Below are 27,247 nucleotides of genomic sequence, written 5' to 3' on the forward strand. Positions count from 1 at the left end.
ACCACTCACAGCTCGGCTGTGCCTGGGGAAGGGGACGGAGGTAACAGGCATGGCTGTTAGGCTGGGTGGGGGCGGGGGCGAGAGGCTTGGAGCCCAGGAGGCAGCATGGCAGCCAGAAAGCCACAGAGCTGAGCCTGCCCCTCTGGTTTCCAGAGGGGGTTGGGACCCTCACCCAGGTGTCATCTTTGGAAGCAGAAGACCCAGCCGCCCCTGGGAGGAGGCGCTGGAGGGACAGGGCAGCGGTGGCCCCGTCACCTCAACCCCAGGCTTGGAGAGGGTGAAGACTCCATCCTGAGACCCCCAAAGCCTCGGCCTCACGGTTCAGGAGTGGAGAAAGACGGTCTCCCCCCAGGGTGGGCGGTGCTGGCCCCTCAGGTGTCCTTGATGTCCCCGACGTCCCTGAGGGGCGCCTCGTCCATGATGCTGCGCACTTGCTCCAGACTCTCTGCCTGGCGGATCCGTTCCAGGCGCACCTGTGGGGGCCGGCGAGGGAGGCAGAGGGCCCTTGGTGGGAAAATGCAGCCTCCACCCCATCGGCCAGCCCCCTGAGGGGCAAGAGCACGGGACCAGTGTACCCGTGTACCTCACCTCTCCCAACCCCCAGTGAAAGTGGTTCAAGGGAAGAAATGGATCCTAAGAGAGCAGCCTGAGGAAGGGTGGGCAGGGGCAGGTGGAAGTGACGTGATGAGCACGGGGCACGTCGGCGTGCCAGGCCCTGGGCCATGGGCTTCGCACCACCGACAAAGATGGAAGCACAAGATCTTCAACGTTTTTTGAGCACTAGCTCAGAGGAAAGGACCATGCCAGCCCCAGAGGGAGGGAGAGGACTCTTCTAACTGGGAGACTATCCTTGCAAGACGGAGGACAAGTCACCTGGAGTCATGCCAGTCTGGTGGGGAGGGGACACGCCGTACCTGCAAGGCCTGGGACAGTCGTACGAAATCCCTCTGCACTTGCTCACTGGTCTCCAGCTCAGCCTGCAGCCGCAGCACCTTTGCCCTCTGTTCCGAGAGGAGGTCTGTGAGCTGCGCCTGGGGGCACAGGACGTAGAGCTGGGGCCCTGGGCTGAAGGAACAGGATGTCTGGACAGGGTAACCCCTTCAATACCGCCCCCGATCCTCACCTCTTCTGTGCGGCCCGAGCCCAGTGGCTGCCTCAGGACTTCCTGCTGCCTGGCCTAAGGGAGACATAAAGGGCAGCAGGGGCTGGTGAGGGTCCTCTCCACGCTGCCACCCTCCTCCGCCATCCCGGCCTGGCCCGGGTCCTGCCTCACCTTGCTCTGCTCCTGCTGGACCCGCTCCATCTCCATCCTCAGGCTGCACAGGGAGGCTGGGAAGTCAGGCAGGGCCAAGGCGTCAGGCCCACGCCCTCTCTCCTTCCCTGCCCCGCCCGGCCCGGCACAGGCTCCAGCCCATACTCACCCTCTAACACCTCTGTGCGGGAAGGAAAGAAAGAGAGGTCAAGGCTCATCATTCTCGCACTGCGTCCTCTCTCCCCTCCTGGTGCCCAGGCAGTCCCCGAGGGGGTGGGGACTCAGCCTCCTGGGGAGCGAGGGTGGGGTGGCTCGCCGCCTCCTCCCTCACCTGTCTCCTCCCGCTGCACCCTCAGCTGCCCCTCCAGGCTGGCCCTTGCCGCCGTCTCTTCCTCCAGCGCCTCCCGCAGGGTCACGATCTCAATCCGCAGCCGCTCGGCCTCGTGCTCCTGGGCCTGCTGGTGGGCCCGCGCCTCCTGCCGAGTGCGGCGCACCAGCTGCCGCAGCTCCTGGAAGGATGCAAGTCACGGGCTGGGTGCGGGGCCGGCCGGGGGCCAGCGGCTAGAAGGGGATTGTGGGGAGGGGAAAGGAAGGAAAGAAGGAAGAAAACATAACAGAGGAAACAACCCGAACACCCATCACGGGGAGAGTGGACAAATACCCTGGGATGGCAGTGAATATTTTCCCGCAGCACAACCCGGGGTGGAGGACCTCGGGAGCGGTGCTGAGTGAAAGCTCCAGGAGACTACCCAGAGCAAGATTCTGAGTTTTTATAACTAAAAACAACTAAAATTAGGCAGACGTGTATATGTAATAAAAATGATCCCAAAGAAGGGCAAGGGAATGATAAAGCTCAGGACGGCAGGAACAGAGCCAAGGAGCACGGGGCGGGGCGCATGTAAGGCGATGTCAGTTACAGTTCTCAAGGTGGGCAAGGGTTCCGGCTGATGTTCATATTTTTAATAAATTCAATCAGCAGAGGCCACACACAGATCAATGATGACAGCTTATTATGAACCAAAGATTATGATGAATTCAATTTTGTGGATCTCATGTCACTTAAAAATAACAAGCCAAATTACTGCTTCCTTTGCATCAAGCATTCTGTTAACTCATTTTCTCTCTGTGCTGATGCTGGGAGGGGGGTGTGGTCCCATTTGGCAGAGGAGGAAACTGAGCCTTAGAAAAGTTGAGTGAGTTGGCCATGGTGAGGCAGCTAATACACAGCAGCCTGGGTGCGTCCCCGACTCCTGTGGCCCCAGGCCAATGCTTTGCTGTGCGTGGAGAGGAAGGGCCTGTCCCCCGCCTTACCAGCAGCGAGCCGGGCAGCGACTCCTCCTGGCCCTCATCCTGCTCCAGGCCCCGGGGGGCTGAAGACGGCGGCTGCTCAGCCCGGAGCCCTTGGTTTTCCTCAGTCAGTCGCTTTACCTCGTGGCTCAGGCACTTGTGCGAGGTAGCCAGCTCTGCCTGGGGATGGACAGTTAGGACGAGGCGATGAGGGGACAGGGGGTCTCCAGTCTCCCGTGAGGCCAAAGCCTGAACACTCCTCCCAGTGGTCAGGAATGAGAGCCAGGAAGCCCACGCCCTCCTTCTAGGCTGAGAAAGAAAGAAACACCCTTTAGTAAGCGTCTTTGGCTCCCAAGCTCTTTTTTTTTTTTTTTTTTCCTGGCCACACCACGTGGCTCACGAGATCTTAGTTCCCTGACCAGGGATCGAACCTGGGCCCCCTGCAGTGGAAGTGTGGAGTCTTAACCACTGGACCGCCAGGGAACTCCCTCAAGCTCTTACTACACCGTCCTCAATGACTTGGAGGTCACACAGTGGCAGCCACAGGCCACGTCGGGTGTTTTATTTGGTCCATATGGGTGTTTTTAAACCTTAAACAAAGGGCTTCCCTGGTGGCGCAGGGGTTGAGAGTCCACCTGCCGATGCAGGGACCGCGAGTTCGTGCCTTGGTCCGGGAGGATCCCACATGCCGCGGAGTGGCTGGGCCCGTGAGCCATGGCCGCTGAGCCTGCACATCCGGAGCCTGTGCTCCGTAACGGGAGAACAGGAGAGGCCACAACCGTGAGAGGCCCGTGTATCGCAAAACAAACAAACAAACAAACAAAACCTTCAACAAGTACAACATTAAAAACTGGGAGACTACACACAAACATCCGGATCTCTGGCTTCTCCCGACAAATGAGAAAACCAGGCAGCCACTCCCACGCACCATGGGCAGCGAGTCAAGGGGCACTAGCTCCCTTTACAGGGTCTCTTGGTTTGCCCTGCTACTCCTTCCTGCCTCGCGCGTGGCCCAGTTCAATCATCTACCTCTCCTGTCTGGCCTCAGGAAGTATCCGATTTTGCAATCCCGGCTCTTCACTCTCACAACTCTGTAAGCTAGGACCCATTATCTCAATTTCAAGGCATCAAGGCTGAGGCTCTGGGCTTGTGGGATTAGCTCAAGATCACAGTGAGTGCGCGGTGGGTTCTTCTGAATCAGTACCAGGTGCCCTTGAAACCCTTTTACCCACCTGGCACCAACTCCAGGGCAAAGCCAGAGCGGCTGGTGGGGAGGGGGGCAGGGGGCGAGGAAGGACAGGTGCCTCAACCTTCCACGTGGCTCCCTCAACCAATTCCCGTCCCACTCCTCTCCCTCCCGTCCCGGGCCCAGCCCTCACCATCTGCAGCTGAACCCGCTCCTGGGCGTGGCTCACGGTCCCCTGCAAGGTCCGCAGCAGCTGCTCTGAGTTCTGGACCTGGGCCAGGAGCACCTGCATCTGTGGGTGGAAGGGGGGCAAGGGTGAGGCCGGGCCAGGAGGAGGCGGGGAGCGGAGGCCCTGCGGAGCAGAGGCTGAACCCACCTGCTTAGCGCAGTCCTCGTTACTCCGTCTCAGGCCCTCTTGCAGCTCATCCCGCTCCCGGCTGATGCTCTCCAGGTCCTTCTGCAGCTGCCGCCCCTGCCACAGACGCCGGCCTCAGCCTCAACCGCCAAGGGGAGGCCTTCCCTCCTCGCCAGACCTCTCACGCCTTGCTCCCTGCACCTCGGTGGGCAGTGCCATCTTTCACCCAGTCGTTCAAGGCAAAGGCCCAGGAATGGATGCTGACTCTTCTAAGTCCTCCACTCCCCAGGTCCAACCCACCAGCAGTCCCTGCGCGGTGGCCTCCAAAGTGGATTCCAAATCCACCCATTTCTCTCCACCTCTGCTGCCATCTCCTGGTCCCAGTCACCACCTTTCTCTAAACTATGTCAAGCATCGCCCTCCCAACCGTTCACTACCCTGCTTCTCCTGTTGCCCCCTCCCCCAACTGCAGTCCATTCCCACCCAGAGGCCCCAGTGACCTGTTAAAAGCCTGGAGCAGAGAAGGCTTCTCCCTGCCTGACACACCACAGAGGCTTCCTGCAGCTTCTCCTCTAAGATGCAAACTCCATGGCTGGCCCCAAGGCCAAGGCCAACCTCCTGTGACCCCTGCCTGCCTTTCTGACCTCATCTCTCTTCCCCTCCTCTGTGGCCTTCCTGCTCCTCAGACACACCGTGGTCTGTCCGTCCTCTGGGCCTTGGAAACTGCAGTTCCTTTGGTCCCCAATCTTCAAAAAGCACCTCACTTTCCAGCCAGGATGGTCTCCTGCATTGCCAGTCTCTACCCCATTACCCTATTAAGTCTTGTTCTGGGTGTCTCACCCAGTGACACTGTCTTCCTCATGTGCCCATGTGCATGTTTGGGCCTGGCTCCCTCACTAGAGGAAGCTCCAAGAGGGTGGGCAGTTTCTTCTTCACTGCAGGATCCCCAGCTCTAGCTCAGGGCCTGGACATAGTAGGTGCTCAGTAAGTACTTGAAGCAAGAAACGGACGCGTGCATGTCGGCTGCCCACTCCGCCCACTCCACTCACCTCCACCTGCAGCTGCTCCCACTGGTTGTCTGGGACGAGCTGGTAACCAGGAGGGGGCAGGTAGATGCCCTCAGGGACCAGGGTGCCCGTGGACACCAGAGAGGCTGTCTCCTCCTGCTCGGGGCTCAGGCCATGGCGGCTGCGGGGCAGGGAGGCACTGCCGCTGGCTCCACCGCCGAGGGAGAAGGAGGAGATGGAGGCGCTGTCGTCACAGTTGTGGGCGAAGGCCTCGGCCGCCGCGCCCCCGTCTCCACTCAGCTCCTCGAGATGCTCCAGTGGCGGAGATGGGTCCCGGGACAGGAGCAACTCCGCGGAGCCGTGCAGGGAAGGGGGATGCCGGGGACGTCTCTAGGGAGAGGGGGCAGGGAAGAGGCTGGGGGGCCAGGGTCCTACGGCGCCCCTTCTTCTCTCAGCGCACCCTGGCCACCCCCTCACCTGGATCTCTTTTTTTTTTTTTTTTGGCGGTATGTGGGCCTCTCATTGTTGTGGCCTCTCCCATTGCCGAGCACAGGCTCAGCGGCCATGGCTCACGGGCCCAGCCGCTCCGCAGCATGTGGGATCTTCCCAGACCGGGGCACGAACCCGTGTCCCCTGCATCGGCAGGCGGACTCTCAACCACTGCGCCACCAGGGAAGCCCCACCTGGATCTCTTGGATCAGCTCCTCTGCCCTCAGCAATTTCGCCTTCAGCTCCTCAATCTCCTGCTCCATGGGCAACACGATCTCCCGCAGCTTCTCCGAGTCCTCGTGGGCCTGAAGAAGGGGGGTTGGGCAGTGACTGTCCCCCCCTCCCGACTGCAGGACCCTCAGGACTGTTCAGAGCTTTCCCTCCAAGCACATCAGCTCTTCTAATTCTCCCAAGCAGGCACCGTCCACCCCCACTTTATTTATTTACTTTTTAAATATTTTATTTATTTATTTTTGGCTGTGTTGGGTCTTCGTTGCTGCGCGCAGGCTTTCTCTTGTTGCGGCGAGCAGGGCTACTCTTCGTTGCGGTGCGCAGGCTTCTTATTGCAGTGGCTTCTCTTGTTGTGGAGCACGGGCTCTAGGCGCGTGGGCTTCAGCAGTTGCGGCACGTGGGCTCAGTAATTGTGGCTCGCGGGCTCTAGGGCGCAGACTCAGTAGTTGTGGCGCACGGGCTTCGATGCTCTGCAGCATGTGGGATCCTCCTGGACCGGGGCTCAAACCCGTGTCCCCTGCATTGGCAGGCGGATTCTTAACCACTGCGCCACCAGGGAAGTCCCCACCCCCATTTTAGAGAGAGGAACACAGAGGCTCTGAGAGCTTACATGACTTGCCCCAGGTCACACGGTACAGAGCCAAAGTCACAACTACCTTCCTGTTGCCCACTTGCAGAGTGACATACATTTCTTCCCCAACATCATGTATCCCGTTTTATCATAGAACGTCACATTTTTAGTTGGGCTCATGACCTAAATTCTAGAATACCATCTACATTTCTCAGCTTCCCTATAACTAAGCATGGCCATATGACTAAGTTCCAGCTATGAGATGTAGGCATATGTGTCAGGTGCAACTTCCAGGACAACTCCTCAAAGGGAGAGGGTATGCTTTTCTTTACTCCTCCTCCTTCTTGCTGGCTAAAATGTGGATGTGATGGCTGGTGCTCAAGCAGTCATCTTGGACCATGAGGCAGTAAGCTACCTATGGCAAAACAGCAACATAGGAGGAGCCTGGGTTCCTATTGACTTGTTGAGCTGCCACATAAGTCCTGGAATGTCTACCTCTGGTTCTAAGAAAAACAGATTTCTATCTTATTTAAGCCACTGTTATTTGGGCTTTCAAACTTTGTCCTAATCAATATGTCTTCCCATACTCCCATCACCGGCATATTTCTGGCCACTTCTTTTCAGTCTTTTCAGGTTTGGGATCCTGTCGAACTTGCACAGCCAACAGCCTCTGGACACCTCCACTTGGATGCTGCACAGGCTCCTCTGTCCAAGTACAGCCAAATCTGAACCAACTCATGATGCCGTTTCTCCTCCCATAAGCGCTAGGTTGGCGAGAATGACACTGCTATCCACCCAGCTGTCCAAGGCAGAAATCTGCCAGTCATCCATCCTCTTCCAAGTCATGCCATTTCTACCTCTCGAATCACTCAAAAACCCGTCTCAGACAAGTTCAGTTTAACCCTCCAAATCTCTTATGTGCACAGTGGCAACAGGTAGGGTAAGCCTGCATGCTCTGCAGATGCCCACGCCGTAGATGGATGCAAGGCCAGGACCGGAACTTCCCAACTCTGGGCCTGTGGCTCCTTGCGCCGTACCAGGTAGCCTTAATTCAGCGGAGCCCTCTCCCTGTGTAACCACTCCCTGAGGAACACTCTGAATGCAAGTAAGTAGCAGCCTCTGCTGGCAAACTGTGGGTTGGAACCTTCCTTTCTTGGGCTCCTATTTTGATCTGTGTCCTTCTAACCAGGCAACTTACTCCATCTGCCTGAGCCGCAGTTTCCTCACGTACAAAGTGAGGTAAGTACCTACCTCACAGGGCAGCTGTGTGAATGAAATGAGGGAAGATGTGAATTTGCTCTGAAAGATGAAGAGTTTGGTAATATGTGCTTCCTACAATTGTTCATGACAAGAATAATGGAGGCAATATACCACAGAGATTAAGAGCAAAGCTTTAGAACCAGACTGCCTAGATTTTAAAATCCCAGATCTGCTCCTTTTTATGTGCATAACCTGGGGAGAATTACTAAACTTCTCTGAGCCTCACCTTACTCATCTGTTAAATGGATCTAATGGGTCCCTCTTTTAGGGGAAAGACTGGGGAGACTTGAATCTGTCAAGCAGGTATTGCAATGCCTAGTGCATGACATGACTTTTTTCTTTTTTTTGGCTGCGCCACGTGGCTTGCGGGATTTTAGTTCCCCGACCAGGGATCGAACCCAGGCCCCTGCAGTGAAAGCACAAGTCCCAACCACTGGACCGCCAGGGAATTCCCTACATGACTTTTCTTAATTTGGGAGGTAAACACACCTGGCCATCCCACTAGTAAGTGGCCAGCCAGGACCGTGCTGAGTACAGGGCTCGTGTATGTTATACCTAGAATTATTACTGGGTGCCCTGCTCCCAGTGATGTGGCAGTGGGACACAGATAATCCCTCTGCCCCACGGTCACCTTTGGCTGCTTCAACATATTTCCAAATCCCTGAGGAGGGGGCGGGTAGGCTATCCCAACCCCAACCTTTTCCATCTGCTTCTCCAAGGAGTCCAGGGGGTGAGCCCTGGACAGCAGCTCCTTCAGGCGCCCCAGCTCCCGCTCCTTCTCCTCACAGTCCTGCTGCTGCTGCTGCCGCTCCTGCTTCAGAGACGTGATCTGGGCTTCATAGCTGCTGATGGAGTCTGGCGAGACAGGAAGGGCAGAGGAGAGGGAGGGCCAGTGCACTAGCCATACCTCGGGGCGAGCGGGGGGCGCTCCATCACTGCCGCTCTCTGCAAGGCAATTTACCATAGCAGTGATGACAGTGGACTTTGTGGTGGGATGGTCCTGGGCAATCAGTTCGCCTCTCTGTATAATGTCCTCGGCCAGTGATTATCCCACTGGCTTGTTACAGGATCAAATGACATGATATCTGGAAGGGGTTCAGCCCTCTTCCTGGTACATAATAAATGCTAAAGATAGGCTATCTGTTGCTATTAATACATACCGATAACAATCAATATCTAGCAAGAGTCATAAATATTCACTCTGGACCAGACTCTGAGCTGGGCTCTGGAAATAGAGAAATTAATCAAACACAAACCCTGACACCAGGAGCCCACAGTCCAATGAGGAAGACAGCCGTGGAAATAGTTACAAAGCAGTGTGAGGAGAGCTCATGAAAGGACCACTCCTGGGCTTGCGGATCCCAGAGGAAAGAGCCCCTCACTCTACCTGCCAGGCCAGGAGAGACATCAGCAAGTGGTAAAGGATGGAAAGGACACATTAAGTAACAGGAGCAAAGGCTCACAGGTGGGAAGGTGGATGGTGTGGCTGGGGCATGGTGGGCACATTGGAAAAACTGGAGTGAAGATGTAGGAGGAGATGCTGGGAAGGGTGAAGAGGGTGGCCGTGAATGGCTGCTAAGGCCTTGAATGCCACGCCAAGGAGTTTGGGGTTTATCCTACATGTCAGTGGGAGGTAAGCGGATGCTGGGCGGAACATGGTCATTTTTCATTTGCATAGTTATTTATTTTAACACATACTAACATTAGAAGTAAGGGTTCTGTTGCCAGACTGCCTGGGTTCAAATCTCCTTTCTATCTGTATGACCTTAGGCAAGTTATCTAACCTCTCTGGGCCTCAGAGCTTCCTCTGTAAAATGGAGATGGATAATAGTTCCTAACTCATAGAGATTATTATGAAGATTAAATACTCATAAAGCATTTAGCTCAGTGCCTGGCACTCAATAAATGTTAGTTATTATAATTATTATTACTATTATTATTATTTAGGACACAGTTTCTTACAGGGACAGGAAGTTCCCTTTAAAATAAATGTATATAGGTTTTTTAAAAGTGGATCCATTTAAAGAACAATATTAAGTAGATGACAGGGTAAGTCATACAAGGACAACCATGTTGCACAGATGGTACATGGATGCCTGAAATGTGGGGAACCATGGCCCCAGAGAAGTCTGGAGCCAGGAGCAGCTGTTAGAAAGGGAAATGACATGGTGGGATGGGAACTGTAGGAAGTTTACTCTGGAAGTCAATGTCAAGGCCAGATTATAGAGGGAGACTTGTAAGAAGGCTGGGACAACAGTCCGGGGAAGTTGACGAGAGCTTTGCTACAGCAGTGGCAGTGGAAGCAAAGGGGTGGGATGCAACTGGGAGCTACTGCAGAGACTCTGGCCTTGGACTACAGGAGAAGGGGAATGGAGGAAAAGAAGCTGGGGGATCTGGGATAAGGGGAGCTGATGCGTCCCAAGTACAGAGGATGAGAGGGGGAGAAGCCGGTGCATGTGGGGCGGGGTTGCGGGGAGGTTGTGCGCGGATGTAGGGGTGTTTGGGGAAGAAGGGAAACCAGATGATGAGACTTACAGAGACTAGGCCCAGGGCCGAGTCTGAAGGTCAGAGGCTCAAACGAGTTCTCAGGGAACTGAGAAGCTGCTCACTTTCAGGGTTGATCAGTCATCAGTGAGGGACAAGAAATGACACGACATGGGGCCAGGGAACAGGTAGCAGCTCCGAGCTAAACTTAGCTGGAACTGACAGAGCTGCTGCTGGCGCAGCCAACGCCGCTATGCAAATTAGAAAAGGGCGCGTCTCCCTCTGAGCCCCTGGGTCTGCCCTGCGCTAGGCAGCCCTGCTAACCTACTCCATAGGTATAGGTTATGCCCGCTGACCCCTTTCTTGTCATGTACTCCCCCTTATGGGGCTGAGGGAGTCTGGGAGGAGTGCCTGCCTCACCTTTCAGGATGGCCTGCAGCGAGGCCACCTCCTCTTGGCATTGCCGCTGCACTGCAGCCACAGCCTCGGCCTTCGTGCTCTCGCTCACCTCGGCCACAGCCTTCATGGTTTCCATTTCTGCCAGGGCGCCTGCCAGCTCAGCCCGAAGCCGGTCGAGCTCCCCTGACTCGGCCTCAACTTTTGTCCCCTCCGGAGTCTGGGGGTCCAGCGCTGTGAAGGACAGGGATCAGCCTCTTTTCTCATCACTCTCGGATTCCCAATATTCCCAGGGCATCAAATCCTCAACTTCTGCAACTTAGTACAGCAGCCAAGGTCCCTGCACCTTTACCTAGCCCCGCCCCACTCACCTGGCCCCTCGCCTTCCCCGACTCCTCCTCACCTAGCTCCGCCTAGTGTTGCCTAGAGCCCCGCCTCTTCCTCCCTCGGTTCACCCAATCCCCTCTTTTCTCTGACACCACCCCTCCCTTTTAGTGGCTCGCCCCTTGTCCACCTGGCTCCTCCCCTCCCACACTGGGCCCCACCTCTAACCTGCCACTGGCCCTCTCCCTTGAATCGCTAGACCACGCCCCCTCCATCTCCCCCCCCCCCCCGGCGGCGTGGTCCCGCCCCTTTCTCCAGGCTCCCACCACCACCCCCCACCCACCGACGCCAAGATCGGCCCCGCCTCCGGCCTCGCCGCCCCTCGCGTGCACGGACGCATCCTCACATACCGGCCTCCGGCTGCCGCCGCCGGGCATCCTCGCCCGCGGCCGCCGGCGCAGGTGCCGCCATCGCCTCCGCTCAAACGGCGGGTTCCCGCACTCCCTGGTGACTGCGCTCACCGCTTCCGGGTCCTCTCGGCTGTTTCCGGATCCGCTCGGCTGTTTCCGGATCGGCCCTGGGCTCGAGGCTGAGGCCGGAGTTGGGGAGGGGTGGCCGAGCCTCGGCCGAAGATTTCCGAGTGGACTCCCGGCCGCGGCCCCAGGTCCCGCCCCTCCCCGCCTTCTTTGTTGGGCAGCGATGCTCGAGAAGGACGCCTGACCTTCAAACCACGAAGTAGTTCTTTCGTCAAAGGCCTTTGGGCGTCTCCGCGTGACCTTGGAAGCTTTGCTCAAATTACACGTCCTCCGGGACGCCCACTGCCTCAGCCTAAGGAGGGCGAAGCTCTCGCGGTCTCTCCCAAGCCTCGGAGCTGACCCCTTTGATCGGTCCCTGGCCGCCCTTCCGCCTGAGCTAGTATCACGTTACAGCGAATTGTGGTCTGGCCTCCTTGCACCTCCGCTTTCGTGGAGCGTCCTCGGGGCAGGGCTGCTGGGTCGACTTCACTTTTCTGGGCGCCTGGGTCCCCGCGTAGTCAGTCGTAGAAGTCAGAAACTTCCAAGTCCCCACCCCCACTTTGATATTCAGCCGGTCACCGCTTCCTGCTAATCCTCCCTCCACCTCCCAGTGCCTCTCAAATCCCTCCTTTCCTCTGTTGGCCGCTGCCCTAGGTCAAGCTCTCATTATCTGTGACCTCTCCCCTCCAACAGCCGACCTGATTTCTCCCCTTGGACGGTGACAGGTAACTCAAACTTCAGTCTAGAGCCTTGATTGCCTTTCTCCCAAACCCGTTTCTCCCTCTGGAAAGTACATTCCAGGAGCCTGCAAGTCCTTGGTTCTTCGTGTCCTCCTGCAAGTCCTGTAAGCTGTACCTCCAAAAGACTGAATATTCCAGAACGGGTCCCTTTTTCTTCATCTTCAGCTCTGACACCTAGCCCCAGTCCCACCATCACTAGCCCCACCCAGCCCCAGTCCCCATCATCTCTTTCCTGAACTTCCACGCTGCCAGAGGCTCCCCCTGTGTTGCCATTTGGCCGCTTTAGTTAATTCTCAAAGCAATTAAGAGTGATCTTTGTAAAACAGGTCATGTCTCATTTAAAAATGGGCGAAGGACAGGAATAGACATTTCATTGATGTCGCAGATGGCAAATATGTGCGTGAAAGAAGATATTCAACATCATTAGCCATCAGGGAAGTGCAGATTTCCTACTTGCACACCTACCAGGACAGCTAAAATTTAGAAAGAGTGATAATACCAAATGCTGGTGAATAGACGGAGAAACTGAGTTTCTCATATATTCCGGATGGGAATGTAAAACGGTATAGCTACTGTGGAAAAGGGTACGACAATTTCTTACGAAACTAAACATGACCGGGCTTCCCCGGTGGTGCAGTGGTTGGGAGTCCGCCTGCCGATGCAGGGGACGCGGGTTCGTGCCCCGGTCCGGGAGGATCCCACATGCCGCGGAGCGGCTGCGCCCGTGAGCCATGGCCGCTGAAAACTAAACATGACCTTACCTGAACACATCAAGCTTTTCCCCACCCCAGGTCTTGGCTCCGAAGTCACCTTCTCAGTGAAGCCTTCCCTGACCACCGTATCTAAAGTAGCCACTTCTATCACCTGTCCACCATTAGATCGTGTTAGAGACTTCTCACCACCTGAAATTGTTTATTGGTTAACTTATTTATTAACAATTGGTTAACCAATTGTTTACTGGTTAACATGTTTATTACCCTCTTTAGCCTTCTGTGGCCCCCAAGACTTGAATCAGAGCTCCATGAGATTAGGAACATTGTCTTTCTTGTACCCTGTTATTTTCCCAGCACCTAGCACAGTGCCGGGTAAATAAACAGTAATAAATAAATATTTGGTGAATGAATGAATGAACACTTTCCTTACTGATCTCTCTGGCCTCCCTCCAACCCCCTCCCCTCCCCCACCCCACTGCAGCCTGGGTAGTTTTAGAAAATGCAAATCTGACCAGGGCAACTCCTAGATTATAAATCCCCAAGAGCTTCTTGCCCTCAGAATAGAGTTCAGACTCCCTGTATATGTAGCAGGGTTTCTTGGGAAGGGCATGAAATGATGCCTGTAAATAAGGTTCCGGTCAACTATCAGGCTTGGATTTTAACCCGAGACCCTGGGAGTCATTGAAGGCTGTTGAGCAGGGGAAGCACAGGGCTAATTCCAAGGAAACACTCTCTGTGAGGAATGTGAGGAATGTGGGTGGGAAGTAAAGGAGGTAGAGGACAGAGAGCCCACAAAAGAAGCTGTTGAAATGGTTCTGGTTGAGAAGAGTCCAAAATAGGAGAAAATTGACTCTAGAAATATTGAGGATAGAAGATGAACTAGCTTTGGTGACTGAGTACATGGGGGAAAGAGAAAAAGTTTCCTGTCACTCTTCCTAACTTCCTTCCCCTTTTTATTTATTTATTTATTTTAGTTGATTTACAATATTATGTTAGTTTCAGGGTACAGCAGACTGCTTCGGTTGTGTATATATATATATATTTTTTCAGATTATTTTCCATTATAGGTTATTACAAGATATTGAAGATAGTTTCCTGTGTTATACACTAAATCCTTGTTGCTTATCTATTTTATGTATAGTAATTTGTATCTGTTAATCGCATACTCCTAATTTATTCCCCCCCCCGTTCATTTCCCCTTCGGAAACCATAACTAACTTCCTTCCTTTATACAACAAACACTTATTGAGCACCTACTGGATGCCAGTGAACCAGGCAGTAAAGACCCCTGTTGTAGCACAATGAATAATCTAGGGCAGGTGGCCAATGAGAAGACTAAAAAATAAACAAGTGGACTTTGGGACTGGGGCAAATACTGGGAAGGAAATAAAACAGGCGTGTGAGGTTAATTTCAAAGTACCTGGGGTGTCAGGAAAGGCCTGTCTGAGGAAGCAATGTTTGAACTGAGAGTTAAGCAATGGAAAGTAGCCAGTGGAGTGAAGAGCCGAGAGTAGATCCAGGAAGAAGGGCAGCAAGTGCAAAGGCCCTGAGTCAGGGGCAGAGTGGCGGAGAGTTGAGGTAGGAAATGTAGTCACGGGCAGCCTCCCTCAGGCCTTTGGAATATTTATTTTAGGCAGATAACAGTCGCTGGAACCTTCTAAGCAGGGAGCTGGCATGCTCTAGCAAGAAGACTCTGCGTGTGAGGCAGCTGGGAAGCTAGTGAAGGGATGAGAGAGATTCTGTTGAAGGAAAGGCAGATGGGGTCCTGCCCCCTCACTGGCTCCATGTTCTTCCCCCCTCCCCAGCCACCCCAACCCCCCCAAAGGGAGGTGGGGGCCCTGCCAGCTGGAGGGTCCCCTGGGGTTTGCCTAAGGCAAACAGGAAGCCACAGCCCAGTGAGGCGGGCCTGGGAACCAGCAACTGAGAAAGCAGGTCTCCTGGGTCCCTGGCCCTTTTCCCTCGGTGACGGCAGCAGTGACAGACACAGAGATTCACATGGAGGGGGTGGGGTGGGGTGGGGGGGGGGAGAGAGAGAGAGAGAGAGAGAGAGAGAGGGAGAGAGAGAGACATGGAGGGGTGTGTGTCAGAAGAACAGATTTAAGAGTCAGGACGCCTGGGTTCTGGTGCCCAGTTGTACCACCAGCCCAATGTGTGATCTCAGGCAACACCCTGCCTTTGTGTGTGTGTGGGGGGGGCTCAATTTTCCCACTTCTAAATGGGTTCCTTCCATAACTGAAGCAGGGGCTTCCTGGGGAAGAACTGGGAGACGAAGGGGCATTAAGCTTCAGTCATTCCTCAGTACCGCTGCAAAGGAGCCCCAGTAGCAGAATGGCTTGAATCCTTAGCTATTAATGGACACTGTCTCTCACGAACTGAGAGCGCTTGCTATGTGCTGTGCCAAGCTACAAGTGCCGTATGTATATCATCCTGTTTAATCTCCACAAACAATATATATACATTTTTTAATTTATGAAATTTATTTTCTTATATAAATTATGAATTTCTCTGGGCAGACAGCCTTCACCTTACTGCACTAATAGCACATCTGTAATACCAAGCTACAGGACAAGTCTTAACAAGGTCTGTATTCGACATAGCACTTGTCTACCGGGCACTGTAGAGCAGGATGAGGAAAAGCCAGGATCCATCTCAGGTGAAGAAGGGCGAGGGGGCAATGTGTCTCCCTTTCTGACAGTTGGTTTTCTCCCGGGAAGGGGAACATGCAAAGTTATGTCTGGATTCTGGAAGTGGGAGGAGATCTTGGAGGCCGAGAAGCCCAATGCAACACTGCAGCTCAGCTCCCTTTATCTCTGAGGGAAGCAGGGACTCCTCTTTCACTCATCTGTAACACGTCACTCTGGCCCAGCTGATGCTTTGGGGAAAAGGGGACAGGGGTCATCATCGAATTAGCAGCAATTAAGAACAGGCCATACACTGCCACAGTGTGGAGGTGTCATCCTGGCCCCAGGGACCTGAAAGCACAAACAATATTTTGAGACTACGGTTATTATCCCCAGTTTACAGAGAAAGAAACTAAGGCTTAGAAAGACGAAGACATTTAGCCAAGTGGCGGAGGTGGAGGATTCACACTCAGGTCTGCCAGCTCCCAGCGTATGTGTGATGGGCTGCTTGTACGGAGGTGGAGAAAGGCCCAAGAGACGTTGGTTGAATGAATGAAGGGGGTGTGTGTGTGAAGGGAAATGAACTAAGAGCCTGAGGTTGAAGGAGGGAGGAGGGGGAGAAGGAGAGAGCCTGGACCCACTCATTCAACAAATATTCCTTGGGCGCCTACACAGTAACGTGCCAAGCACTGTTCCGGGGCACTGTGTGTACAGTTGTGAACAGGACAAAGTCTCTGCCACAAGGGGCTTTCTAGTGGGGAAACAGAAATCCATCAAGAAAGGAGACACGCAAATAAGATCATCTCACATGGTGGTAAGCGCTGTGATGAAAATAAAACACCGTAGCAGGGAGGAGGCAAGTTTTGTGGCTCTGGAGGGGTGCATGGAGAAAGGGCCTGAGGCATGACCACCCCTTCCTCTCCGGGGGGACTGCCCGTCCTCCCCCACAGACGCCCATGGTTCAGTGCCCACCAGGTCCCCGCCTGCCCCAGCATCCCCCGCGCGGCGAAGCTGGGTGCCCCGGGGAGTCTGGCCACCATGCCACCTCCTCTCCTCCTCTTCTTCCTCCACCTGTTCCTTACCCCCATGGGAGTCAGGCCCCAGGAAACACACCTACTGGAGGCTAAAGGTATGTCCGGAGGGCAGAGGTGGATGGAAGGGCTGGAAACCTGGGTTCCGGTTGGGTGCCCTTGGCCAAGTCACTTACCCTCTCTGAGCCTCCATTTTGTTACTTGTAAAATTCAGGGGACGACTGCAAGGACTCTGAGGACTCTTCCACTCCCAGCTGGTGGGGTCGTTGGCTTTATAACCCAGTGTGAGGAGTGAAGGAGGCTAGGGGCTCCTCACTCCCCACCCCCATCCTCCTCTCTCTCCACAGAGGGAGGCAATGCCGTGCTGCCATGCCTTGAAGGTCTCTCAGATGGTCCGCCTGAGCAACTGGCCTGGTTTCGGGGCTCCCAATCAACACCCTTCTTAGAGCTGAACCTAGGGTTACCAGGCCTGGGCATCCATGTGGGGCCCCTGGGCACCCTGAAGGAGCCCCAGGGAACCTTGCTGCTCATCTTCAATGTCTCCGACCAGATGGGGGGCTTCTACCTGTGCCAGCGAGGCCCCTTTTCTGAGCAAGGCTGGCAGCCTGGCTGGACGGTCAGCGTGAAGGGCAGCGGTGAGGTCCGGGCTGGGGCAGGGAGGGCTGGATGAGAAGAGGGAGGCCCACCGTAGATGGAGGAGGTCCAGCAGCTGAAATGGATCTGGAGGGAGGGGCTGGAGGGTCCGAGGGACAAGCTGGGAGCCAGTTTTAGGTGGCTTCTAAAAACTGCTGTGGCTTCGTGACGTCAGCACTGCGCTGCTCTGTATTTGTCTTTCACTCTTTTCTCTGAGTCGCCGTTTCTCTGTCTCTCTCTGGGTCTTTGCCTCTGCCTTTCTGGGTCTCTGTATCTCTCTGCCTCTCCTAGATGTCTCTGTATCTGGTTCTGGGTATCTTCCCAGGAGAACTGTTCCGGTGGAATGCTTCAGACCTAAATGACCCAAGCTGTGGCCTGGGGAACAGGTCCTCAGGGGGCCCCAGGCCCTCTTCTGGTCACCCCACAAGGTCCCAGCTCTATGTGTGGGCCAAGAACGGCCCTGAGACCTTACACACAGACTCTGCCTGTGCCCCACCTAACGGCACTTTGAACCAGAGCAACAACCATGGTAAGGTGCTGGGGAGATGCCAGGAAGTGGGGGGATGGGAACTGGATGGTGTGCAGGGGAGGAGACCCCAAGGACTACACTTCCCTAGCCTTGGCTCTCCTTGCCCCAGACCTCACGGTGGCCCCTGGCTCCACACTCTCGCTGTCCTGTGGGGCATCCCGTACCTCACTGGCCAGAGGCCCCATCTCCTGGATCCGTGTGCATCCCAAGAAGCCTAGGACCAAATTGCTGAGCCTAAACCTGAGTGAGGATGCCCAACTCAGAGAGATGTGGGTCATGGGCACCCTCGGGGGAAAGGCTGTTCTGTTGCTGCCCGAGACCACAGCTCAAGATGCTGGCATCTATCACTGTAACCATGGCAACGTGACCACCCAGATGCAGCTGAAGGTCACTGCCCAGTCAGGTAGAGTTTCTCCCAATTGTGGGGCATCTGAGTGGGGCTACTGGGAAGAACCGGAAGCCCGGCAACCTTGGTTCCCCAACCTGAGGGCTAGTAGCAGCCTCATCCCGAGCCCCAACCTCTACACTGAACACTGACCCCAACTTTTTCCTCCCTTGCTTCCAAGACACTACTTTTCTGGGTCTTTTACTACTGGTTGTTTCTTCCCATCAACTTTGGGAGAGGCTTCCTTCCTCCCTCATTCCTCACTGTTGGAGCCTTGAGCCCTCTTCTTATCCCTGTCTACACTTTCTCACCCTTGATTACACACTCTTCTTGTTTGACCTCCTTTACTCCCATGGCTCCGTAGGCCACCATGCCTTGGTGACTCAGCTCCATACACCCCACACCCAGCCAACTCGTGGCATTGCCATTTGATGTCCATGGACATTGCAGGCTCAACGTGTACAAAATCAAACTCGATATCTTCCTCAAGCACAGTCTTCTAGGTGGCCCTAGAAGTGAAGGACACTACCACCTGCCCATGTGCCCAAGCCAGCAACCTGGGCATCCTTCCTTTTCCTCACCTGTCCACCAAACTGGCCGTAATGTTCTGCCCATTCTGTCTCCCTTCTTTCAATCCTACCATGCTACTGCAACCACAGTTCTCAAACTCATCCTGAACTTTCCCTCCAAACTCGACCTCAGCAGCACATTGCCGCATCTCACCTCTAACCTTGTGAACTTGACTTTGCCCTTTACGTTGACCATGGCTGTCCTTAACTGCAGCAGGAAGCTGATAATTATGCTCCCCTTAATCCTAACATTGTGTCTGACTATAGTCATAGTTTGTTCATGGTTTGCTTAACAGATGCCACTCCAGGCCCCGTGCCAGGCTCCGGGTCCTCAGAGGGAGGGAGGCGAGCCCTCCCTGTAGCTTGGGACGTTGAGGATCTGTGTCTTGCCCCGGCCCCCCAGACTTATGGCCCTTTGAGGTATTGAGGCTGGACAGCAAGATGCCAGCCCGGGGTCTTCATCTCATAGCTCCTTCCCCCTAGCAGTATGGCATTGGCTACTGGAGACTGGTGGCTGGATAGTCCCTGTTGTGACTTTAGTTTATCTGATCTTCTGCCTGGCTTCCCTGGTGGGCTTTCTTCATCTTCGAAGAGGTGAGTCATGTCCCCCAGCTGGTCTTCCCAAACTTACCCCTCCCTCCTCAGGAGAGGCCACACTGGCCAGTCTGACAACCATCTGTTTCTCCTCCCACACCTCCCCCACAGACCTCAGAATCCTGCCCCCACTCCTTTTCTACCCCCTCCCCCAAACTACCCGAGCTCTTTGGAATTTGAAATCCCATCTCCTCCAAGTGACTTCCCCAGCATCCCCCATATCTTCACTCTTGAGTCCCTCCTCTGATCATTCCCCTTAACTCCCCCCAGCCCTGATCCTGAGGAGGAAAAGAAAGCGAATGACAGATCCCACTAGAAGGTAATGATGCCAGTGCCCTCCAGGCTCCCACTCCTGCACTTTCACCTTATGCTTTGCACTTGCTGTTTCCTCTGCTCAGGGTGTTTTTTCTCCATCTCTATGGTTGAAATACTGCCCAACCTTCAAAGCCCAGCACCAAAGCTACCTCCTCTGTGAAGTCCTCCTTCGAGTGAGCGCAGACCCCTCTGTAGGCTGTGGCAGAACAGAGGTGCTCATAACAAGTGACCACATTTTAACCTCTGAGGGTCTAGCCTGAATCTTGAGCGTCCCCTCCAGTCCCCTCCAGGCCTGGCCTCACAGTGCAATTCCCCTTCCTCCGCCAGGTTCTTCAAAGTGACGCCTCCCCCGGGAAACGGGGCCCAGAGCCAGTACGGGAACATGCTCTCCCTCTCCACTCCCCACTCAGGCACGGGTAGGAGGCGCCGCCAGGTCCCTGACCCAGAGCTAGAGCCCCACCCACTTTCCTCATCCTTCTAGACCCCTGAGCTCCTAGCCTTCCCGAGCTCGGAGCTCCGCCTTCAGAAAAGAGCCCGCCCTATGGTGCGGAGTCCCGCCCAGGCTTTAGCCCCGCCCCCAGGACCAAGGCCCGCCCCCAGAACTCGTATCCTCGCCCCCCCAGACTCGGCACCTGAAGTCCGGTTCTGACCCCAGAACCTCGCCCGAGACTTCAGGCCACGCCTCTAGATTTAGATCCCGCCCTGCTGGCTCAAGGCTGGGTACCTAGACCCGGAGTCCTCCAGCAGGCCCTGAAGCATCCTCTGCCCGTAGCCCTGACCGCCCCCATCTCCTCTCACCCGCCAGGACGCGCCCTGCGGTGGGCTACGGGCCTGGGAGCCACCGTGCCGCCCTACGGAAATCCGCGCAGCGACGCCCAGGAGGCCAGAGCCTCGGAGTCCCGGAGCCCACCAGGGACCGGTGATTGAGGGGGATGGTTACTCACATGGGAGGTGTTGGAGCGGTCTGTGGCAGGAATAGTGGACTGGGGCCTGGAGGAGGGGGCCCGTGACCCGGTTCCCACCCCCATCCCCAAACCCCAGGCCCAGAAGAAGAGGAAGGGGAGGCCTATGAGGAGCCGGACAGTGAGGAGGGCTCCGAGTTCTACGAGAACGACTCCAACCTTGGGCAGGACCAGCTCTCCCAGGGTAAGACTGCCCTCCCTCATCCTCACCTTCTCAGCTGGGGTGGGCTGTGGGCCCTCCCTGGATCCCCCTCCTTCTCCACCAGATGGCAGCGGCTATGAGAACCCTGAGGAAGGGGTCTTGGGTCCTGAGGATGAAGACTCCTTCTCCAACGGTAATCTGGGGTACTCGTGGGGCCTCATAGACTTGGGAGAACCCACAGGGCTGTGGATCCCCTACAGGGCCGGAGTGGTCCCTGGAGTTCTCTTTTTTTGGCAGCAGCTGAATCTTACGAGAATGAGGATGAAGAACTGGCCCAGCCAGTTGCCAGGACAACAGGTGTGTGTGAGGATGGTCACATTCCTGCGGGGTGGATGGGTGGTGGTGGTGGTGTGTGTGACGCGAAGGCCGGGAGTGACTTCCCTCTTCCTCCTCCAGACTTCCTGAGCCCCCACGGGTCAGCCTGGGACCCCAGCAGGGAGGCAACCTCCCTTGGTGAGAAGTGCTTGGGACCTGCCTGTCTTTGTCCAGATTGGGTTGATGTGGCCTCGGCTCTAATGTCAGGCCCGACCTTGACCTTGGTTCTGACCCCAAACCCAAGCCCAATCCTGATCTTAGATTTGACTCCTAACTCTAACCTCAACACTGACCCCAATGCCCAACACTGACGCCCAGTATTCACCCCATCCCTCATCATCAACATCAGCCCCAACCCCAATCCAGTTCCAGCCTGGACTTTGACCTCCAGCTCACCTCAGCCACAATGCAGGCCTCACCTTTGACCCAAGCTCTCTCTACAACCTCCTTACAACTCTGACTTTGACTCCTTCCAATTCCGTTCTTCACTTTTTCTCTGACCACGACCATAATCTAACCACACGTGATCAAACCCTACAACAAACAAGGGCCCAGAACCTGATGCTAACCCTGTCACTCCTTCCTAGTACAATATTGTTCAAGCCTTCCACTTTCCTCTGCCCCTAAGACTCCCTCAGTATCTTAGGCTGCACTTCCCTTCCCCAAGCCCCCAGCATGGCTCCCAGGCTTCCAACTCTCCATCCCCTGGCCAAGCAGGGTCCCAGTCCTATGAGGATATGAGAGGGATCCTGTATGCAGTCCCCCAGCTCCGCTTTGTTCAAGCCCAGCCTGGTCCCAGTCATGAAGAAGGTGGGTGCTTCTCCTGCTGTCTCCCATTGTCCTCTGAGGCTTCCTCCCTCCCAGCTGACTTTCAGCTCCACTTATATCTTACTCCTTCCTGGTCCTGACCAGATGCAGACTCTTATGAGAATATGGATAATCCCGATGGACCAGAACCAGCATGGGGAGGAGGGGGTCACATGGGCACCTGGAGCAACTAGGTGATTCCCTTCAGGTGAGCTGGGAACTGTCCTCCAAGGATGGGAAAGAAGGAGGGAGATGAATAGGGATGGAAGTGGGGTGCTGGCTCCTGGACTGCTCCCCATTACCATTTCTTCTGCATAGCATGGGCCTCCTCAGGCCCCTGAGATCCACACCTGACTCTGAAATCTGGGGACCCCAGCAGATGGCGCCAGCCTCTGGAGCAGTGTTACTCAGGACGTGTGTATCTGTGTACACACACAGTGTACACAAGCGAAACTTCGGCCCCCTTTGCACTCCCCAAATAAACTCAGTGAGCTCTTCCAATCCTGTGACATAGTGCCCTTGTGTGGGAGGGGAAGGGAAGGTGAGGATGCGTGTATTCCCATCCCCTCTTGAATCCAGCGGAGGAGGGAGAACTGCATCTCCGGAACCACAGGGCCTTTTCCCACCTGCGGATTGACCTGCACTCATCTCCCTCACTTGCCTGCCATTCCCGCCAGCCAGTCATTCAGTCATTGTTCATTCAGCGGTTGTATTTGTGGCGCCCAGTGAAGACGAAGCAATCCAGGAATTGGCAGTCATCACCGCCGTTTATTGAGCATCTACTATGTTCTAACATCAATGAAGGCAGTAATCATCTGTTACGTGCCAGGATTGTATCAAAGTATTTTATGTATATTTTAAGCGTGTGTATGTTTATATATATTAGCTCGTTTTATCTTCACAAACAACCCTGTTTCATAGATGAGGAGACTGAGGCAGAGACCCTAAATTACATGCCCAAGACTTACCTAGTTATTAAATGTTGGGGTCAGGACTTGAACTCTGGCCATCTAATTCCAGACCCTATATCATTCTTGACACTCTCTCTTCCTAGGTGCAGTTGTGTAGATGGAAAACTGAGGGTTAGAGAGGCCAAGTCGTGCAAGTAGCACTTCACAGAGCTGAATCCAGAAATCTGGCTGCTGTTCTAGCCATGGTGCCTACTGCCTGGTAAACTGCCTATGATATAAACCACAAACACAAAGACTTCAGAGCTAAAAGTCTCCAGGCCCATTATGTAGCAAGCTCTACCACTCCCAAATTCCTGCCTGTCTCAGGCAAAGGTGGACTCAGCCATTGATAGTCTTGGTGTCTTCTGCCTGGTCTCCCCAGCTCCAGTGCTCTTCTGAAACCCAGGACTGGCATCTGAAACCTAGTCCCTCTCCTGCTCCAGAAGTTTCAACGCTCTCTGTAAGATGGTCTAGACTTTTTCAGTACCTATATTTTTATTTCTAGAACTCCTTTCTTTTTTTTTTTTTTTTTGCGGTACGCGGGCCTCTCACTGTTGTGGCCTCTCCCGTTGTGGAGCACAGGCTCCGGACGCGCAGGCCCAGTGGCCATGGCTCACGGGCCCAGCCACTCCGCGGCACGTGGGATCCTCCTGGACCGGGACATGAACCCGTGTCCCCTGCATCGGCAGGCGGATTCTCAACCACTGCGCCACCAGGGAAGCCCTAGAATTCCTTTTCTTAATGTACCTGTTCTTTCTTCATAATGTCCTGTGTTTGTTTTTGAGACTCTATTCCTTCCTTATCTCTGAACCTTTAAAACTTACTTTAACTGTATTAACACCATTATGATGTGCCAGGCATTGTTCTAATAAATGCTTTACAAGTAGCAGCCCATTTTACCTTCATGACAATTCTATGAGGAAGGTACGCTAAAATTATTATCACCTTAGAGCTGAGAAGACTGCGGCACAGAGAAATTAAATACTTCAGTTGCTAGCTGACTTTAGGCAACTTACTCAAGCTCAGTGACCCTCAGTGTTCCCAGTTATAAAGTAGCATTAGGGAGGAGGCGATTATCGTCATCTGTACAATGGGTGAAGCCTCCCATGGTGCATCACCATGGAAGAGTTCTTTGACTTCTTTGTGTTTCTCCTGCAGGAGTCCTTTGCCTCACTCACATCTTCTGGGGCCAGCTTGCTTTGGCTTCTGCCACAGTCTTACAGGCTACACAGGTTTCTGACCATTTTATTTAGAGCAGGCTTTTGCCCTAGGGGTTTGGTCTGACTCCAAGCCCATACTCTGGTGACTCTGGGGATTCTGATTTCCTGCCGTGACTTTTTCCAAACTGCATCCCAAGGCCTGTGGATGGATTGTTTTCCCCTCTGTCTTCTGTGCCCAGGAGAGACAGTCCTTTCTCAGCTCCCAGCTTTGCACATGGGGCTTAGTTTCAGCAGCCAGATTTCTGGATTCCATCTCTGCTCTTCCTGGGGCCTCAGCCTTAACCTCTGTCCCCATGGGGACATTAAAACTCCAATCCTAGGGATCCCAGCGTTCCCATGCGCTGCCCTCTCAATGTTGTAGCTTTGATTTCCTTCGTTATTTCTAGAACCAGGGAGATTCTGTCCTGCTTTTGAGCTCAGGTATCTATTAAGAAAAAGAAAAGAAGGAAAGCGATGCCTCTTGTTATATTTGCATAGTGTACGTTTGGAATGCAGGGGATGGGACATGAACCTTCAGCATTTCCTTGGCCTTCCATCTTGGACACAGTCCATGTGGCAGAAACAAAATAAAAAATAATAATAATAAATATCCCAGATCTAGCTCAGGATTCACACCCTGACCTGACCTTACCCTTCAGCTAATGTAAGCTTTCCATATTGCAAAAGTCCCCACCATTCCCTATTGCCTTTCACCCAGTCTGCTTCATTCATGTAGGTCTCCTGCCTGTGGCTGAATCATTTGAACATGACACTCCTGGTGAAAACATCCTACCTTCTCAAGGATGAATCCATGTCTGGGTCTTCTCTGTGCCCCTGGTACCCAGCCAGGGGATGGCAAAGATCAGGAGCTCAGGAAATGAGTGGGGAAGGAGGAGTGAATGAAGGACTGTGCCAAGTCCTGAGATTCAGGGGCCAGAGGCTGGAGCTACTCCTGTGAGCTCTGCTACCCAGCGAAGTCTTGGGAGAAGATGAGGAACAGAGGTGTGCTAACTCCAGCCCAGTGCTCTGGAATTAGACTACCTGAGTTTGAATCCCAGCTCCAACCCTTTCTGGCTGTGTGACTCAAACTCTCTGTGCTGCAGTTTCCTGGTCTGTAGAATAGGGATAATAATGATAGCTACCTTAGTGAATCTTAAATGAGATGTAAAGCACATGACAGTAGCATAGTAGGCACTCGAACATTAGCTATTATTATTATTTGGCATTTATTAAGGGCCTACTGTGTCCCAGGAGCCAGAGGGCACACAGAATATTTGGATTAGGAACTCCTCCAGTGCAGGGACCTGCTCAGAAGAAAGCCACACTCCAAAGCTTCACAAATTCCCACCCCATGACCTGCTTCTTTGGCAGGGACTGGATCACTTATAGTTCCTGAACAAGATTTAGGGAGAAGGAGGCTTGAGAGAGGTTTCAGGCCCTCAGGGTCACCCCTAGTTTGCAGGGGCCTCCCAGGTAGGGACCAAGGCTGCAGAAGGGCTTTTGGTGTAATCTCTATGCTTCCAGCCTTACTATAAAGAGTGGATGAAGAGTTCCCAGGGCTAGGAGGTCCTTGGAGTCCACTCTGCCAGGTCCAGAGTCTTTGTTCCTTGGGGAACAGCCTCACCTGCTGGGGTTGTGCGCTTTCAGTCTTGACCTTGGCTGAGTCTACTTGGAGCACTTGAAGTGTGGGCTGAGTTGGGGTGTGTGTTTAGGGGATATCAGTGTAGCAGAGGAGGGGGATGGGATGGGATGTGGGTGGTCATCAAGATGCTGTATGGGGGGAACTTCCCTGGTGGCGCAGTGGTGAAGAATCCGCCTGCCAATGCAGGGGACACGGGTTTGAGCCCTGGTCTGGGAAGATCCCACATGCCGCGAGCAACTAAGCCTGTGTGCCACAACTACTGAGCCTGCGTGCCACAACTACTGAAGCCCGAGCGCCTAGAGCCCGTGCTCCACAACAAGAGAAGCCACCACAATGAGAAGCCCGCGCACTGCAACGAAGAGTAGCCCCCGCTCGCCGCAACTACAGAAATCCCGCGTGCAGCAACAAAGACCCAACACAGCCAAAAAAAAAAAAAAAAAAGATGCTGTACTGGGACTTCCCTGGTGGCGCAGTGGTTAAGAATCTGCCTGCCAATGTAGGGAACACGGCTTTGAGCCCTGGTCCGGGAAGATTCTACATGCCACAGAGCAACTAAGCCTGTGCACTGCAACTACTGAGCCTGCGCTCTAGAGCCCATGAGCCACAGCTACTGAAGCCCGACTCCTAGAGCCCGTGCTCTGCAACAAGAGAAGCCACTGCAAGGAGAAGCCCGCGCACTGCAACGAAGAGTAGCCTCCACTCGTCGCAACTAGAGAAAGCCCGCGAGCAGCAATGAAAACCCAACACAGCCAAAAATAGATAAATAAATTAATTAATTTGTAAAAAAAAAAAAAAGATGCTGTACTGGATGGATGTGTGAAGTACAAGTTATGTGAACGTTAAGTGTGTGAGAGACAGGTGGTATTGGGTGTATGCTGTGTGGATGTTATGTGTGAACTATAGTGTGGCGTGTATAGTGTGAGGTGTCAGAGGAGTGAAAATTAATAAAAGGAAACCTCACTAAAATGGAGTCTGAAGGGGGAGCTTTCATGCTGTACCACTTGTCATCAATTACAGGAAGAACTGTCAGTTAAAGACCCCAACAGAAGAATCATGGACAGGAAAGAATCATCAATTACAGGTCCCAACAGGAAAAGATGTACATTAAATCTCCTAGAAGAAATCCACTACCCGAGCAACTCAGGCAATGAGAAACCATCATCACCCTGAACTTTCACGTTTCTCCAATGGACTTTCCTTCAAAACGACCCCTCCCAATGTCCTCCCTTTTCTCTATAAAATAACCTTCTTTGTTGGACTTGCCTATGGCTTTCGCTAAAGCTTCCTTGTCCCAAATTGCAATTCCTCTGCTATTCCTGAATAAACCCATTCTTGCTGGTAGAATAACTGACTTTTATTTCTAAGGCCAACGGGGGTCATGCAGTTGGAGGCAATATGGGAGGTGTGAAGTGTAGGAGGGGTGTGTCTGTGTTAGCACGCAAGTTCGTGTGCCCAATGCACAGTGAGGCCAAACAAACCAAAACATCGAGGTTTGGAGCAGAGAAAGGTTTATTCAGGGCCCTGCGAGGAGACAGGTGGCTCCTGCCCTAAAAAGCCTGGAGCTCCCCAAATGGTTTGGGCAAAACATAGTTTTAAAATTTTATTTATTTATTTATGGCTGCGTTGGGTCTTCGTTGCTGCACACGGGCTTTCTTTAGTTGCAGCGAGCGGGGGCTGAGCAGG

At 54.0% G+C, this 27,247-nt stretch overlaps 2 protein-coding genes across 15 annotated transcripts; one reads left to right on the top strand and one right to left on the bottom strand.

Annotated features, from left to right (window-relative positions):
- Nucleotides 1-251: 251 nt before the first annotated feature.
- RABEP2 (rabaptin, RAB GTPase binding effector protein 2) lies at nt 252-11,779 on the bottom strand. 9 transcript variants are annotated; one of them, XM_089895955.1, is made up of 14 exons: nt 11,253-11,776; nt 10,543-10,752; nt 8,336-8,493; nt 5,771-5,881; nt 5,130-5,477; nt 4,102-4,197; nt 3,919-4,017; nt 2,564-2,848; nt 1,584-1,761; nt 1,422-1,433; nt 1,274-1,329; nt 1,124-1,177; nt 915-1,052; nt 252-473 (listed from the first exon to the last, which is right to left on the bottom strand). In XM_089895955.1, the coding sequence occupies exons 1-14, from the start codon at nt 11,311-11,313 to the stop codon at nt 372-374; spliced, it is 1,908 nt and encodes a 635-aa protein (XP_089752081.1). In that variant the 5' UTR covers nt 11,314-11,776; the 3' UTR covers nt 252-371. The 9 variants fall into 9 exon arrangements, 8 of the variants coding, with proteins under 8 accessions (XP_089752081.1, XP_089752083.1, XP_089752082.1 ...); XM_089895957.1 differs by having other exon boundaries at nt 915-1,001; nt 11,253-11,775; XM_089895956.1 differs by having other exon boundaries at nt 915-1,031; nt 11,253-11,773.
- Nucleotides 11,780-16,342: 4,563 nt separating this feature from the next.
- Nucleotides 16,343-26,920, top strand: CD19 (CD19 molecule). 6 transcript variants are annotated; one of them, XM_022588412.2, is made up of 15 exons: nt 16,343-16,560; nt 16,810-17,097; nt 17,421-17,624; nt 17,734-18,027; nt 19,062-19,172; nt 19,443-19,491; nt 19,815-19,903; nt 20,293-20,406; nt 20,529-20,633; nt 20,716-20,784; nt 20,889-20,948; nt 21,048-21,104; nt 21,684-21,776; nt 21,879-21,981; nt 26,582-26,920. In XM_022588412.2, exons 1-14 carry the CDS (start codon nt 16,470-16,472, stop codon nt 21,965-21,967), a joined length of 1,713 nt encoding a protein of 570 aa, XP_022444120.1. In that variant the 5' UTR covers nt 16,343-16,469; the 3' UTR covers nt 21,968-21,981; nt 26,582-26,920. The 6 variants fall into 6 exon arrangements, with proteins under 6 accessions (XP_022444120.1, XP_022444125.1, XP_022444122.1 ...); XM_022588414.3 differs by lacking the exon at nt 26,582-26,920 and adding an exon at nt 22,092-23,612 and having other exon boundaries at nt 16,351-16,560; nt 20,892-20,948; XM_022588411.3 differs by lacking the exon at nt 26,582-26,920 and adding an exon at nt 22,092-23,612 and having other exon boundaries at nt 16,430-16,560.
- The last annotated feature ends 327 nt before the right edge of the window (nt 26,921-27,247 follow it).

The sequence above is a fragment of the Delphinapterus leucas genome, chromosome 15 (genome assembly GCF_059928025.1).
Source record: "Delphinapterus leucas isolate spDelLeu-1000000601 "Yukka" chromosome 15, BTC_Dleu_Yukka2, whole genome shotgun sequence".
In the NCBI taxonomy this organism is placed as follows: Eukaryota; Metazoa; Chordata; class Mammalia; order Artiodactyla; family Monodontidae; genus Delphinapterus; species Delphinapterus leucas.